General features: G+C 36.5%; 1 protein-coding gene across 2 annotated transcripts in view; it reads right to left on the bottom strand.

The window, feature by feature from the left end:
- UBE3C (ubiquitin protein ligase E3C) overlaps window positions 1-15657 on the bottom strand; it is an 80904-nt gene that overhangs the window by 28084 nt on the left and 37163 nt on the right. For both annotated transcript variants that reach the window (XM_013185753.3, XM_048062325.2), the window contains exons 15-18: window positions 14845-14932; window positions 11242-11339; window positions 7785-7917; window positions 3257-3504 (exon numbers count right to left, since the gene is read on the bottom strand). In XM_013185753.3, coding sequence (XP_013041207.2) covers window positions 3257-3504; window positions 7785-7917; window positions 11242-11339; window positions 14845-14932 — 567 coding nt within the window. The remainder of the gene's footprint in view (window positions 1-3256; window positions 3505-7784; window positions 7918-11241; window positions 11340-14844; window positions 14933-15657) is intronic.

The raw sequence follows: 15657 nt of genomic DNA, 5'->3' as shown, positions 1-15657 counted from the left end.
AAGAAGAAACCATGAAAGTGATCGTTCTAATCTTTCTACGGACGTCCTGACATATTCTTATGTAATCCTAACACATCATGAAACACAGATAATTCTTACGATATAAAATGTAAGCTGGAACAGGAGAAAGACAATACAGTATACAAGACTGAGCTTAGGTCTGAACACATTGAAGTTCAGACTGTAATTCTGCATCTGCCACTGTTTTACTGATCACTGTTTCCTGAAATGCTATTGAAATGGTTGACCAGTGCTTCCCTCTTTCTGGATTTGCAGCAGATATTCAAAAATCAGCCAGGAGAAAATCCTTACTTCAGATTCTCAGGTGTTGTTTCCAGACTTCCCTTCTCTGGCTGTGGTGTTACAAGCTTGGGCTGTCTGCCAACAAAACTTTAGCCTTCTAGTGAGCCAAGTCCACTGCGCTGCCAGAGCTGCAAAGTCTGCACAAGGAAAGGTTTTTGGTGCTGACATAACTACTGCCTGTGGAAAGGCAGTGAGCCAGACCAGGTGCTGACCACAGCCCAGTGCTACCTACTGTGCAAACAAAAGAATCGTGATGTCCCATCCATGCCCCTGGGACTCTACATGGGACAAGTCCTCACTTTCCAGAAAGGACAAGCAGAATTCGGGCCTAGAACACCTCTGTCTGAACATCCCTGACTGCCCATGTCACCTCTTAGGGTTCATAAAGTCACTTCTGTCCTTTCAGCAAGAGAAACTAAAGTTTCAAACCCCTTCGGTGGTGGAGGACTGCTACATGAGGTGTGCATGGTAAGCTGAGCTTTTACATTTAAGAAATAGGAAATTGCTTAAAAGGCACCGATGTTAAAATAATATTTACATTACGGGGCAAAGTCATTCAAAGTTGAGAAATGTAAACTTGGCAAGTGTTTGAGTAGCTGTTGTTTGAGCAAACTCATTTCTTTTGATTTTTTAAGAATAGCTTCAGACAACATAGGTGATTACACGATCACGTGGCATTATTTTTACAAGACCTTTTGCTCATTCAGTGATCAGTAAAAGTTGCATGGACAGCCAGGCACTTTGTATAGTATTCAGTTCAATTTCTTCACTAACTACAAAAATACGACCTAAGCAGTTAGTAATTCATCAAGGGATAAATTAATTTTTAGATGCACAATTTTCATACGCACAATTTTTAAATATTCCGATGTTGCTACATCTTAACTGGTCAACTCACGTACAAGATGCCAAGCTGTTAGAAACTTCCCGATGAGAAGAAAAGCCAAATTACCTGCAAGTCTATAGTACTGAAAGTTAAATGCACTTGAATATTAGTATGAAGTGGTTACCAGGAGACAGAGAAATTATTGTATTTTAATGTATTTGTTTTCTGGTAACATTTAAACTTCTTGAGTTTTTGGTGGCAGCACTCTTTACGCACTGGTTTCCACAAATAAGAAATTGCTGTGGATGCCTGATTGCTTCCTTTGCATTTTATCTAGTTTGTTTACAAAGGGGCTTTTAATAACCTACTATTGCTCTCAAATAACCCTGTGCAAAGCACAAAATGGACACATTTTTGAAAACGGGTGAGTGAGTATTCAAAAACCTAACCGAGACCACAATACTGACAGGTTTTGAATCGTATGGTCGTGCCTTATCTTTCTGTTTAATTCATCAAGCTTCTACATACACAACTAAAAAGGTGTCTGTCCACCTGGGCAAGGGTAATTATTAAATAACGCTGTCAGTTCTTACCTTATATAAACATTCTGCAAATACAAAAACAATTTACGCCTTCAAAATGTTAAATAATAGATCCTCTGATTGTAAAAAGACAAACCCAAAACTGTACTTGAAGCACTCTAAAGGAGATAAAATGCATTTTGCAACTTCTGTCTTGATGCTAACATTTGAAAATCAATTACAAAAGGAAACCATTGTTTTGGCAGAGGAAACTGAAGACTCAGAACTAGAACTCAGCCCTCCGCTGTTCCTAAATAAACCCCAAACACTTTTGGAGTGATGCAACTTCTCTAGCATACCACAGCAGCAGTCACTCCCCTACTCCAAAAATCTGTAAATATAGAAAGTGAAATCTTGAGTATGTAAAAACAATCATCATCACAAACTTCTATTATATTAGTACTGAGTTCATTTTCCATTAAGAGCAGAACACTCTTCAAAGATAAATTTGTTGAAATGACCAATTTGAAATTTTCATTATTTTACAAGACCGGCTGTTGCAACAGGATGCATTAACAAAGAATTTGCCTACAAAGTGGCAGTTCAATCTCAATCTGGCAGCCATAAAAAACAGTGATCTGCCTCAGCAACTCAGATTTGTCAACATCCTCTTAAACTGCTTCCAGCTAGTTTAAAATAAGGACATCCAACTGTATGTTAAATCTCTCATCAAGTCAACAAAATGTTATGTTCCAGAATACTTCATGCAGCTAAATAAGCTAATAATAATTTATGTTTTAAATACGTTCCATTTTAGATAGCTGAATAGCAATCAATACTTATTTTCTGAAATGGAATTTGTATTCCAAACTTTGCTTAATAATTATTAGGTTTAAAAAATGGTTTCAAGGACTTGAGAAGAAATATCCTTAATACTAAATCTGACCATAAACAAACAAAAAAAAGACTGTAATAAATGTTTAATGGTTTATTAAAAAAAAATAATCTAATTCAAGAGGGGGCTATTAGTAATTGAATGTCCACAACAGCAAAACAGTAAGCACTAAAATTTAAGAAAGATACAAAATGTATGAAAAAAAAGCAAAATTAGTGGAACAATTTTTAAATGGCTCATAAATATTGTAAATGCTCATAGCAAATTTTAAATGCTGCAAGAACTGTACCTCACGCAACAAGAAACTGTTTGGTTCTGTAAACAATTTCAGAGATTGCAAATTACGAAAATCTAACTCTAGTCAAACTCCTGAAAGTCCCATATTAAGAACACCATAAACAGAGCAGTTCCATAGGCTTCGAGGAACTTAACTTTAAGTAAGAGGATAAACACAGAGACAGACATACACACACTTCCCTCAACTGGTAGTTAGGGTATGTCAATTCCTCTATACTCCAAACTTATTGAAACGAATGAGAAGTTTGGGTAAGATCTAGAAATAATTCAGATCCAGTATCAGATGGTTATTTCTCCTCAGGTCTAGAAAAATCACTATGTTTGCCATCTACCCCCATCTAAAAATATTTACTGAATAATTTCAGTACTATGATAGCTTTATATTATACAACACTTTTTTTTTTTTTTTTTTACCTTTCCAAGCATTCTTCCAAGAAAGTAGTAATGTCGGGCGTAAGAGTCTCCAACAAGCATCTGTGCAGCAGGGTTGGGGTAAAGAAGTCCCTCATTGGTGGTTTTAAAAAATCCCTGGTTGGGGTTAAATCCCGATTTAAGTAGTTCATTCAAAAATTCTCTGAAAATTCCACCACCATCAATACCAGCTTCATCAAGACCATGTGCATTAAGCAAGTGAACACGAATGCGCTTTTTTAGGTCAGGTTCTGCAGAGGAAGGAGAAAGAGAGACTCAAATATAACTGTCTACTTGAATTTAACTTGGATAAAAGCATATGTAACTATGGATTCAAACATACCTACACTAATTGTATATAAAAAAACTGAACTAGTAAATAGCACTGTTGGAAAAATCTATTACTGGCTTGAATTTTAGGATATTCAGTATGTAAAGCTCATTTTGCACAAAGGTTCTGTTGTAAGAGACCTCAAAGGATACGAATGGAAAGACACTAGTGAGTGAAGAAAAAAATCTTACAAAATAAATTAATAAGCCCAAAATTCAGTTGAAAATTCTATTTATAAAACATTATGAATGCAAGGTTCATCTTTCTCCTGTCTGAAGGAACCATCAGTAAGCACTGCATTCTCTTAAAGGGGCTGACTGTTAAGCAACACCTTAAATAATTCTCTTTGAAATTCAGATAAATATTTTTGCTAGTTTGGACTCCATGCTATGTAATCTAATTCCACTGAGGAGCAAGGTGTGGTAAAGATTGACATGTTCTGGAGATAAGTGTTCTGCTCATTTCACAGAAGACTGCTACTTGAGAGAGATTCTCGAAGCTGTAATGTTAGCAACCATCCTAGAGAGGACCTTAAAAGACAGCATTTTTAATGTATTTGTTGACTGTGTGCTGTACACATCTGCTTGTATCACAAAGATACAGCATGCAATCCATGGGTGATATCCATTGTTCACATTCCTTTGAATGCCCTTTTCTACCTTCCCTGTGTACAAAGGATGAAGAGTCATGAAATAGCTAAAACAAGTTCTCACCCTGTTACCATCAGCTCAAGTGCTCCCACACTCCTTTTACCCACGGCCATTGCTCTTCCCTTCCACCAGTCTACTCATCTTATCCCTGAAGTGAGCCATTTCAGCTCACTGGTTCAGCATTCAGCCCTTTCTTCGGATTACTTCCCTGCCTGCTCTCTGAAATAACTGCTTGCCCCTGGAAGGAGCAAGGTCAGCACCAAGGGCACAGCTGGGGAGCTCATGGTCCTTATCCAGCATCAAGATGTTAGCTCAACTCACTTCTCTTATAAAAATCGCATCTTAAATTCCAGCTGCCATCTATCATTTCTCTGCTGGAAACGTGAACAGCTATTTGAGGATGGGGAGGTGTCAGCAAGACAGGCAAAAGATGTGTTCTGAATGTTTTGTATTTTTTTTTCTCCTAAGTCACTGAAAACTTTCTCGGAATTATTCTCATTTAAGTCCCAGAGCAAGCAATGTTCAGTCCTTGAATTGTATGCAAACCTTGGGAAACAGGCCTTTTTTTTTTTCAATTCACTGAAGGCTTCCAAAGATCTAACCAAATACACAGCTTTGCTCTCAAACCTTCCATTGACTACACTTGCTTGCTGCCAAAGCAACCAATAATAAACGAGGAACAATAAAACCTCCTGCTGCTTGACTCCATGTGCAACAAATGCACACACTCTGGATGGACAGCTCATGTCCACGAAAATCTGCAGCACCTTGTAGCAACAGCATCTCCCCAGAACCATCTTGTGTCCTTGCTTGCCCTCTCCCATTAGTGAATGCCTCTAGATCTACCAGGAATTTTCCAGTGTTTCCACAGGTTACAAACTGAACTTTTTTTTTTTTTTTTAAATTACCTATCAGTTTTTTGCACAAGTGAAATGCTCTACTGCACAAATTCTGCTGGCTGGAAATACAGGATAGCCATTTTTAGTTATAGGTATTGCAAAAGGTCTGGAATCTCATCACCATTCACAGCAAGACAACAGAATACGACTGCACTGGCAAGAGAGTGTGTCAAGCAAACAGGCATTCCCTACCTGGAGACCTATGAGATTACCCACTGATGTTAAAACTCTCTTATATTAAGGGTTTTATACATTTAAATGTTGTGCTTTTTGGAGCGTGATGAAGGAAATCAGTTGTCTGCTCCTCTATGTACTGAGGGCCAGATTTACACCAAGAAAATTAGCCCTAAAACAAATTCACATGCCAAAACAGGTGACGAGCTAGAGAAATACCCCCCCCAAGTTAGTGCAATCTCAGAAAAACAGATTTTAGTTTTATAACCCATATAGCCACAATGCAACTGAACTGTTAACTGAAAATTCCAGTAAAGAAAAAAAAAACAAAGAAAGGAAAAAAAGAAGTGCTTGCACATTATTAAGCATATGACAACCAAACAAGAATAAAATCCCACAAGAAACAGACCAGTGTATTTCTGCTATCAAAAAATAGTTTTCCTCATGATCTCAGTTAAAGTATTATAGAGGAACAAACTTTGAACAGCTCCCTTCTCAGTGCCAACAGACAAACTGGATGCCTCTTCAGACAGTGTCCTGTGCTCCCTCCTAATCCATTCTAGAACCTCATCTATTGTGTGTTCAATCTCCCAGATCCATATTAATCAACTCAGTCTATATAGTCTTAAAATTGTATCCCTTGCAATTTTCAAGAATTCCTTTTCTTTCTCCCACATGGTGCCTGACCTATTCCAGAACTAATATTATTTGAAAAAATTATAGTCCCAGAATGCCAGCTTTTTAAAAGAAGCCTAACCTTCTAATTAAGTCTTGATTGATACTAAACAGCACTAGGGCCACAGCAGCACAGCACTAGAGAACACTATACACAAATATGCATGTGCATACATACACATGTGCACATATACACGGTGCATCATGCACACATGCACTAACACAGATCTTCAGACTTTAGTGGCAAGCTACCACTATGGCTTCTCTGTAACTGTAAACAGTCAAAATACATCCCAGGTACTGGATTCTGGTTTTGTCTTTCCTAAACTTCATGAGGTTTCTATAAGTAATTTTTTTTCCTCTCTTTTTTTTCAGTCTCTCGAGGGCTGTCTGACCTTCCAGAATTTTGACTATTCTCCCTGACCTGTATTACCTGTGACCATGAAATACATCCAAGCATCCAGGCTGTCTAAATGCAGATTAAGTTGAGGAAACATGCATTCTAAAACTGCTTTCATAGTTTAGTAAGACCACACTAAATATGATGACTACTTCATAGAAAACACTTTTCTCATTTAAAGCTATCTTCTTACAAAACAATAGCTTGGCTTGCCTGTTACTAGACATAGTACCACTCAAAGGCTTAGACTGCAGCTTCTGAACTGTATTTTTATACACTTACTAGGTGGATGAGGGTATGGTGTGGGACAACATAGCAAAGCAGACTCGATTTCTTCTGTTTCTAATTACAATTAATCTCTCTGTTTTGAAGAGACCATTTATTGAATCATCCTAAAGTCATTATGATGAAACTTTTCAGAACCAATTAAGAGACTGAACAGTCAATTGCACATGTAATTTCCAGATGATTATCCAGTGCCATCTTCTTGATTAGCCTTGAAAATTTTCCAAAAACAGAAGAATTCAATTTAAATTTAATTTAAATCTTTGATAAATTAGTTTAAGAAAATCTCTTCTGTGTAGTTATAGTTTTAAACTGAGGTATTTAAATACAAAATTCTATTTAGAAATAGTCTCTTAGTCTCTTGAACTCTACAGCAGTAAAAGAAATTAAGAAAAAACACAATTTTTTACAACCCAGAATACCAATTCCTCTTCTTCCTCCTCTCTAAACTATGCAGTTCTTGAGGAGAGAACTTACGTGGCACAGCAGGTGAGATTCAGACAGTAAACCTCAAGTATTTGACAAATAATCTTTTCACATGCAAAAATACCATATAATTAACGACTTTATTTTGGAAGGCTCAATATATGTTGGAATTTTGGCTTCCAATGCAACCGTTCTCACACAAATTCACACCAAGGTATGATTTAAATCAGCGTGGTAGAATATATACTGCTACATACTACTGCTACTAAGTGGGCTGCATAATCCTTATCAGCCACAGTGTACCTAGCAAATCCTGTGCAGCCTAGACATTTTGCTGACACTAAAAAAGCAGGTAATACCTAATTAACTATATAGACGAATATACAATTTACAGCTGAAGATAAGTGAATGTGAAGAAAAGCCCTGCAGAAGTAGGCTTGAACTAAAGAAAGGCGTCTTTAATAAAGATAACAGGACTGCAATACTCAAAAAGAACGTGGATTAGAATCACTTTACATGAAAACAAGGAGGTGTTTCTTTTTTTTTTTTTTATTTGTTTTAACTTCATAAGGACTTCCATACCTCAGAGCTGGCATGCTTCTTACATATTTGCTTACTTTCATTGGATGTTAATATATGGTGAGAATGATTAAATGTGTTAAAAGTTATGATAACTTCATTGTGAACCTACCATTTTCAGGAGAAAGTTTATCATAAGCATCTTCATAAATATAATTTCTCCTGATAGTGACATTAATTCCATCCAAAAATGGCCCATCTCCTTGAACCTCTTGTTTGTCAGCATAGATCAGTCTTTGAAAAATCTGTTAGAAAGAGCGAAGAGAGAAATCAAGTCACTGTACAGATGTAAATAATCAATAAAACACGGTTATTGACTACTATTAGTGTCCTTTAAGTTGCTTTTGGGCACTCACTTAAAGTGATTTGTATGCTCTGTCATTGAGCTCCAGAAGCATAACACAGAGCCACGTCCCAGCGGAGGGAAGGAGAAGGGACAGACATGCAAAAACTCTTTTGTTCTAGGATACCATTCTTAATTCTTTCTACATAAAGAGGCCCATCTACAGACATTGTGTCATTCGTTTCCTCTCCCTAACTTTCAGAGTTCTGAAACGCAAAGTATTCAAAAACAGCAAAGTATTCAAAAACAAAGGGAAAAAGTCACAAGAGTATTTTGAACACAAAGAGGCAATTCTCACTACTAGCAAGCAATTGTTCATTTTGTATTGCTCAGGAACATTCCCAGTGGTAAGACAGGTATCAGTATAAAGTAATATAGCAGGTAGCGTTGCCTGAGCATCACACCAACTAAAGAAAAATAATGCCAGCTGAAGTACAAATTGAATTTCACACTGCCCCTTTGCAAGTCTTCACAACAGTAACCTCTTAAGAGCTCACCTGAAGAGTAACTATAACTGTGTTTATATACCAAGATGTAGCATGGCTTTCTTCCCCTCTAACGAAAAAATAATGTTCAACACGCCCCCATTACAGTGAGTGTCTGTTTACTACGTCTTCTCTTGCATCTTTCCCATATTCAATAAATACTTCAGTATATTTTCTAAGAGATGTAATTTCCCAATAACATAAGAATCTTCCTATTTAAGAAACTATTAAGATTCTCCACAGATGTTTCTATACATACATACACACAAATCGTGCAAGAGGAAAATCTGACAACAGCAGACAAAGCTAGCATAGAGCCTTCAATCTATTATTTACATGGACAACTGTAGCTAGTGAAAAACTCCAACCAGAAGGATTAGTGTAGACAATGCCAGACTTCCCTAAGGTGTACAGCAAAAAGCCAAGTGAAAACAGCCATAAGCTGCAGGAAGAGAAATGCTGAACAGATGTAAAGGAAAAAATAAAATCAGAATGAGAGTGGTTAAGCACCAGAAAGGTTACACAGAATATGAAATCACAATCTTTGATTTTGAGTGTCCTGATCTAACTTTGATGTTATTCCTGTCTGAGGAGGGAGCTGGACTGGAGTACCTCCAGAGATCTTGACATTTTTTTTTCTAGTTGTATCACATCAGGACACATAACCACAGACACAGTCCTTTTACAAACAAGGCATGAAAATATGCTCAGCACCATTCTCTTTCCTGAAGTATGGCTGGATATGGTTTATTAACTATTGCTACAGAATACTAGATGGAAAGTGTTTGGGGGATCTCAGAGCAAGATTTGTCTTGACACAGTCTGGACTCCTAAATGATCCAGTGTTCATGCATATGCAAATCCTGAAAATAAGAACCCCAATGCATAACTGAAGCATTCACAATGCCTTAAGTGTAACAGATGGGAAAGTAAGCAGTGCTGACTTAAGTATACACCATATCATCATCATTTTCAAGCTGACAACAGTGTGGGTTATGGAAACTGACAGTGAAGTACACTGAAAACTGTCTGAACAACTGCACCTAAAGGGTTATAATCAGCGGCACAAAGTCCTGTTGGAGGCAAATCCCTAGGTGGTATATCCTCTAAGTGGTGTAACCCATGATAAAATTCAAGTTATTGCTTCCCACACAGAATCAAGATATTTGATGTAGACTGTATTCATCACTTTATACAGATAAGGATCAAACCGAGAGCTGCACACCAACGGGCTGTAAGGCCAAAGGGAAAAACATCACCTGGGGCGAATAGGGTGGAGAGCCTACCATGACACTGGACCAAGTAATTGCCTTTGAGAGTATCTAATATCTGGTAATTTGAAGTAAAAATCCCACAAAGAAGTCAAAAAATGAAAGGTCACATGGAGCAACTGACACTGAAACAGCACTGATCTGCACCACCAGCCCTGCTAGAACTGATGACAACTGGAGAGACAGGAACTATCTCCTTCCCTTACTGCAAGTTGTTTTTAAGAGCAGCAGGAGACTCCAAAACTGTGTTGTCTCCCACTACTACACAAGAAGAACTACTCTTGTTCCAAAAAGCAATTTAAGATGATCTCGTCTTTGACCTAGACCAGAAATATAAAAGCTCAGTCTGCAGCTTAGTTCTTCTCTGCAAACTGTCATCCAGTTTTTATGATTAAAAGGACGTTAACCTTCAAAATGAAAAGCCAAGTTTCAGTTTTCGTGATAAAGCAAAACAGGTTTTATGAATTCCAACAATTTAAAATATGTACATTTTAACACAGCTTTAAGATGTCCAGAGGTTGTGGTCAGTTGACATACAGGCCCCTGCTGCAGGTCACTTCCAATTGTTTCGCTGTAATCCTTGTGCAGTGTTGCCATATGTTGTTAAGATTTTTGTTGGAACAACTGTTTCATAGTAACCTGAAAAAAAGTCCTTTTCTATCAAACCTACCATTGTCTTTTTGACAGATACTGATGTACTTGCCCTACGGAACTGTTCTTCATTCCCTTGATGGTGTCTTGTAATTTAATGTTTCCAAGACAGTTCACTGAGTAGTTTTTAAGTAATACTTTTAACAACAAAAACAGTTCAAAAATGCTATAAGGTAACAACTAAAGGTGTTAAAAAATATATAATGCAAACTGAAACAGCTGATAGAACTAGCAATTACATATTCAAAAGCTAGAAAATATCCAAAACCAAGTAGATACAGTACATGAATCTCGCAAGTTTTAAACTACATACCCCCTTAAGTTCAGCTAGTCAGCTATGAACACAAAAATTTCATCTCTAGGCATTATTTTCCTAAAATGGACATCCATCACCTCATTCTGAGGTAAATTCACCCACTACACTAAAGTCTCCAGTCTTGACCTTGCAATCTGTTTACTACAGATAAACTAGTTAGAGCTCTGCTTACCACAAGAGGGTGCAGTCACGTAGATCAGTCAGGACTGAAGTTTATAATAAATACAGTACTGCTCTCCTTCCTTGGAATTTGTGTTGCTAATTTTAATGCAATTTTTATAAAGGGAAATATAAGTAGTAAAAAACAGAGAAGTAATCTAACTTCACATATTCAGTCGCCATACAAATACTGGAGGAAAACACTATGGCCTGTCATATCCTTCTGTAGGGAAACGATCCAGTTTCTACTTAGCTAAGTGCTTTTTTTTTTTTTTACACTTATTGGGGAGAAAATAAAATAAAATAATAAAAAACAACAGCACATTAAATTAGAAATTAGGTACCTTTACTCTTTCTTCAAAAGGAACTACAAAAGGTAGCTCTGTCAGAATTGCAAGTTGTCGTTCTTCAGATACAGAAAGAGGTGCCGGTTCCAAACCCACTTAAAATAGAAATAATAATTTTAAAAATTTTGGAAACAACATTTTAAACATTTTTTTTAAAATCAAGTGACTCAACTTATTTTGCATAAAAATAGAGACATTAAAATAGTTTATTTACTAAACAGTAACACAAAGCCTTACCTTTCTTTAAATGTTAGCTTCTACTGGCAACCTGAAATAAGCAGTCTAGACACACTGAAAACAAGATGTGTTTAAAAATAAGTACTCCTGCATTTTTACATTTCTTCAAGAAGAAAAAAGTTATTTTCTTATTACTGACATTTTAATTTTTCAATTAAGAAAAAATACATCACAGAAGACAATTAAGAAGTTGTAAGTAATTACGATTTTCATCACAGGAATACGTAATATTCCCATCTAAATGATCAAAAAAGTTTAAAAGTACAGCGCTTTCAACTACAGCATCTACTTTCAATCAAACCCTTTTAGGCATAAAAACTAAGAATTGAACCAAATCTAATGGAACCAACAGAAAAGCAGTATTTCAATAGGTTTTCTCTCCTAACAGTAGCGCTACAGTAATAACATTAAATCCTAGTGACTACTGAAATACTGAAGAGGACATCAAGAAATTCTATAATTTGCTCAAGAGAAGATTAGAAAAGAATTCAAGAAGTCCCAGCTACAAAGGAACACAATCGCATGCAGTTCCCATGCCAGCACGCAGCTACTCTGAACCTCCTTATACACTTGTACATCTTAGGGTGACGCACAGTAGAGGTGACAATCCTGCTCTAACCTCAGGGGAATAACTTCAGCTGCTGAGCACTTATGACTGTGAATTAATTAATTGCAGCCAAAAGAAAAAATGGTATTGCTTACCAACTAGATATTGTGATTGAAGTCTACCTAACTTCAGTCCTACGGGGGGACAGGGGGAGATAACTCTAGTTTGTTTCATTTTCATCTTTAGTAACCACCTCTTTTAAAATTAAAAAAAAAAAAAGCTCTCAGAGCCTAGACTATTTACAGACAATATTACGAAACTGAGGTAACTGCTTCATGTTACTACTCATTCATAAGGATTATACTCAAAGTTTCAGTTTTTCCTTTGGCTCCTATACCTGTGGTGCCCAGCCTCTTGCTGCCCTTCTGCTACTGGGCACTTCAGTATTCATTAATTGTATGTTTTGTTAGGGTTTTTGTTTGTTGTTTTATTCTGCTTGTTTTCTTTTTTCTCTTTTTTTAATTCTCAAAGCACTTTAAGTAGGGATATTTTAAGCACCAATTTAACATGACATGACCCAAACACACCACTATACTTGATGTATATTCATTTGGGGCAGGTTCCAACATTGCAAGCCTTCGGAATCTCTGATAAAATGCTTATCTGTGATTACCCTGAGTTTACTTAGTAAACATTTTTAATTAAAGTCAATGTATTCTGCCTATTAAGCTAAGGGTTAAAAGCATTTTAAATAAAAAGCGCATGTACAGCAAAGGTAAACTACTACATGACTTTGACAGTTCAATTATTCCAGTCAATTAGTCAATTTTATCTGCATTTCTCCATCACAGCCTCTTTCTTTAAAAAGAAATATGGGATGGAGCCATCAACAGAGGGCATTTAGAACTCACGAGACTGCCATTTAAGTAAATGAAAAAGCACAAATAAACATGGCCATATGTGATTCAGCAGTACTTTCACGCTAATTGGCTTTAACCCAGATGGAGTCAAGAGGGCTCACACAAGTCACTTGCATGTTGTTACCTGCTTGTTTTCACACATTCATGTTGGCTCCACTTTTTTTAGCCTGATTTCTTATCAAAGAAGGTTTATATGAACATGGTGTCATCTTTTCTCACCGTCTTCCTTCCAGCACACCTTCTGAACTAACCAGCTGAATTTTTAATTTGACATAGGAATAGAGGATTCAAAAATATTCACTTTTGCAGTAGTTTGCAACTGCGTGGAGAACAGAAATTCCTTTAGTGACCAGATTACAGAAACAGCAAGGAGAGATCAGTTTTTAATCATCTCTGCTCAGTACGTCAATTTGTCTGTTTGACAGCCAGCAAAATTAGCACACGTAGCTCCACACAAGGCCACAGCATACGTGCTCCTCATCCACCAATTGCCCAAACCAATAATGGAATGGAGGGAACTGATGCTATTATGGGAAGGGAGATCAGGGAGAGGCTCGGGGTACTTTATGTATGAAGGGAAGGAGACGAGCAGACTAATAGCATAGACAGACTCTGGGAGTAATAAATGTGGAACGGGTCTGACACTGGGGAGCTGCAGACAGAGGATGCCAAGAGTAGAGCTGTTCAGAGGCATGTAGGTCAATGGAAGAAGCTCGTGTTACTGTTATAGGGTCTGCATGAGATAGAGGATACAAGCCTATAGAAGCCAGGCAATACGTAAAAAAAGTACAGGTTTCCTGCGTTTCTTTCTAAAACACTTGCTTTTAAGACTTCAGATTTTCAATCGTTTACAATAGGACACTTCCAAAGAGAGAAACTGAGATGAAAAATCTTGACAAACCCGTTGCTACTGTATTAGTTTAGGTATCGGGTAATCAAAGCAAACTTATACCATTACAGCTATTCAAATAAAATTTATCATTAACAAAAGTCACTAGGTTTCAGCCTTGGACAAAGCTGTTAACAAGCCTACAGAGCTCTACAGCAGCACTCAAAGGCTACGGTCTTCTGTAAATGATCTACAGTATCTAGCTGTATCTATCTAGATACTCAGGCAGATGACATCATCTTGAAGCACAGTATGGACTCTCAGAGATGAACCATTTTGCTGCTTAAAGGCCCCATTTTTAATTCTTTATTAAAATCTTCACAAGCATTAGTGATTTAATGGTTATTTTACCTGAGCACAGCAAGGTAAAATTCTAAAATAGTGAAGATACAATGGTCTGAAAAGCAGAAACAGACCATCTGCATGAGAAAGCACATTGGTGCAACTACACTAGTCTGTTTTCCATGATAGTTAACTAGGTCCAATTCTCTCGTGTTTCTTTAGAAGTTCCATAAAGTCTAGAGATTTTAAGTGATTCAAGGGAAAAAAATTCTGCCTTATCCAATTAGAGGCAACACTTATAAACGATAATTAATACTTATGGTACCAACAGCCTTTTTGTTATAGCTCAATAAGTAAGTTTCTTCATAGTTTACTGTAAAAACAAACATTTTATGTATTACACAACCTTATGCATTTTATGTTATGCAACTGCCCTTTATACTTATTCATACATATATTTTTAATCACCTATCATTTGTACACCTCATCATTTCACCTCATAAATGCAAGCAAAAACCAGTGGAAACTTGAGGAAAGCTGTTATACAATAAATATTCTGAAGACAAACATATATACAAGCAAAATTATGAAAGATTGCTTTGCTTCTGGCTATTATTAACACTTGAATACAGAATGTTCAGCTGAACTCTATCACAAGTATGTTTTCTTTGCATAAGGCAAGCTTATTTTAACTTAGTAGAGGAAACAGACTGACAGTATCTTACCATCCAAAGTAGATTGCAATGGTCCTATTCTTCCCATTCTTCTGACTCTCCATACATGTCTAGCAGATGGCACATACAGCTGTGTAACCTAAGAGTAACAGTATTTTACAGTTAAACATTATCTAATTACATATTAAGTATATACATGAATTGTCACGTCCAAGAGTGTATCTGAATCCTTAAGTATCTTCAATTCTAATCCTTCCTCCTTATACACGTGCCTTAAAGCTAAGCTGTAAAATTAATGACAATCTAATGTAACATCCATGTATCATTTAAAAATACCATGAAATGTCACTTTAAATTCTGATAGTTAAGATACTACAGAAGCCAAGTTTCACATCTTGAGATGTGAAATAAATTCTCTTTACTTTAAACCAAGAACCAGAATAGCATTGCTGTTTCCTCAGCCTAAGACCTACAAAGAATTGTCACATAGAGAAATGGCAATCTTGAACACCAGGCAAGAAAATGAGCTGTCTTCAAAACAAAACAGAAGAGTCTACTGCTAACTGTTCCTGTGCAAAACTTCTAACAGTTAAGACATGTAATATTTCATGGAAGTTTACCTGATGTATAACTATCTTAAGATACAAGTTTTCAATGATTCAAAGCGGGTACTTGCACATTCACATAAGCATTTTCTTTCACATGCATATAAACACTTTTTTTTTAAGCTCAAACAATGCCATTTTGTTCAAAAACTTTTAGGAAAATAAAGTAATTTCTATGTGAATTAAGTATAACAATGCTATTGAATTTTATTTTAGAAGACAATTTTAAGGTATGTTTTCCTCTAGAGAATAATTATTC

Source organism: Anser cygnoides, chromosome 2 (assembly GCF_040182565.1).
Source record: "Anser cygnoides isolate HZ-2024a breed goose chromosome 2, Taihu_goose_T2T_genome, whole genome shotgun sequence".
NCBI lineage: Eukaryota > Metazoa > Chordata > Aves > Anseriformes > Anatidae > Anser > Anser cygnoides.
Note: the sequence above shows the minus strand (reverse complement) of the source record. Positions and strands in the feature narration are given on the sequence as shown.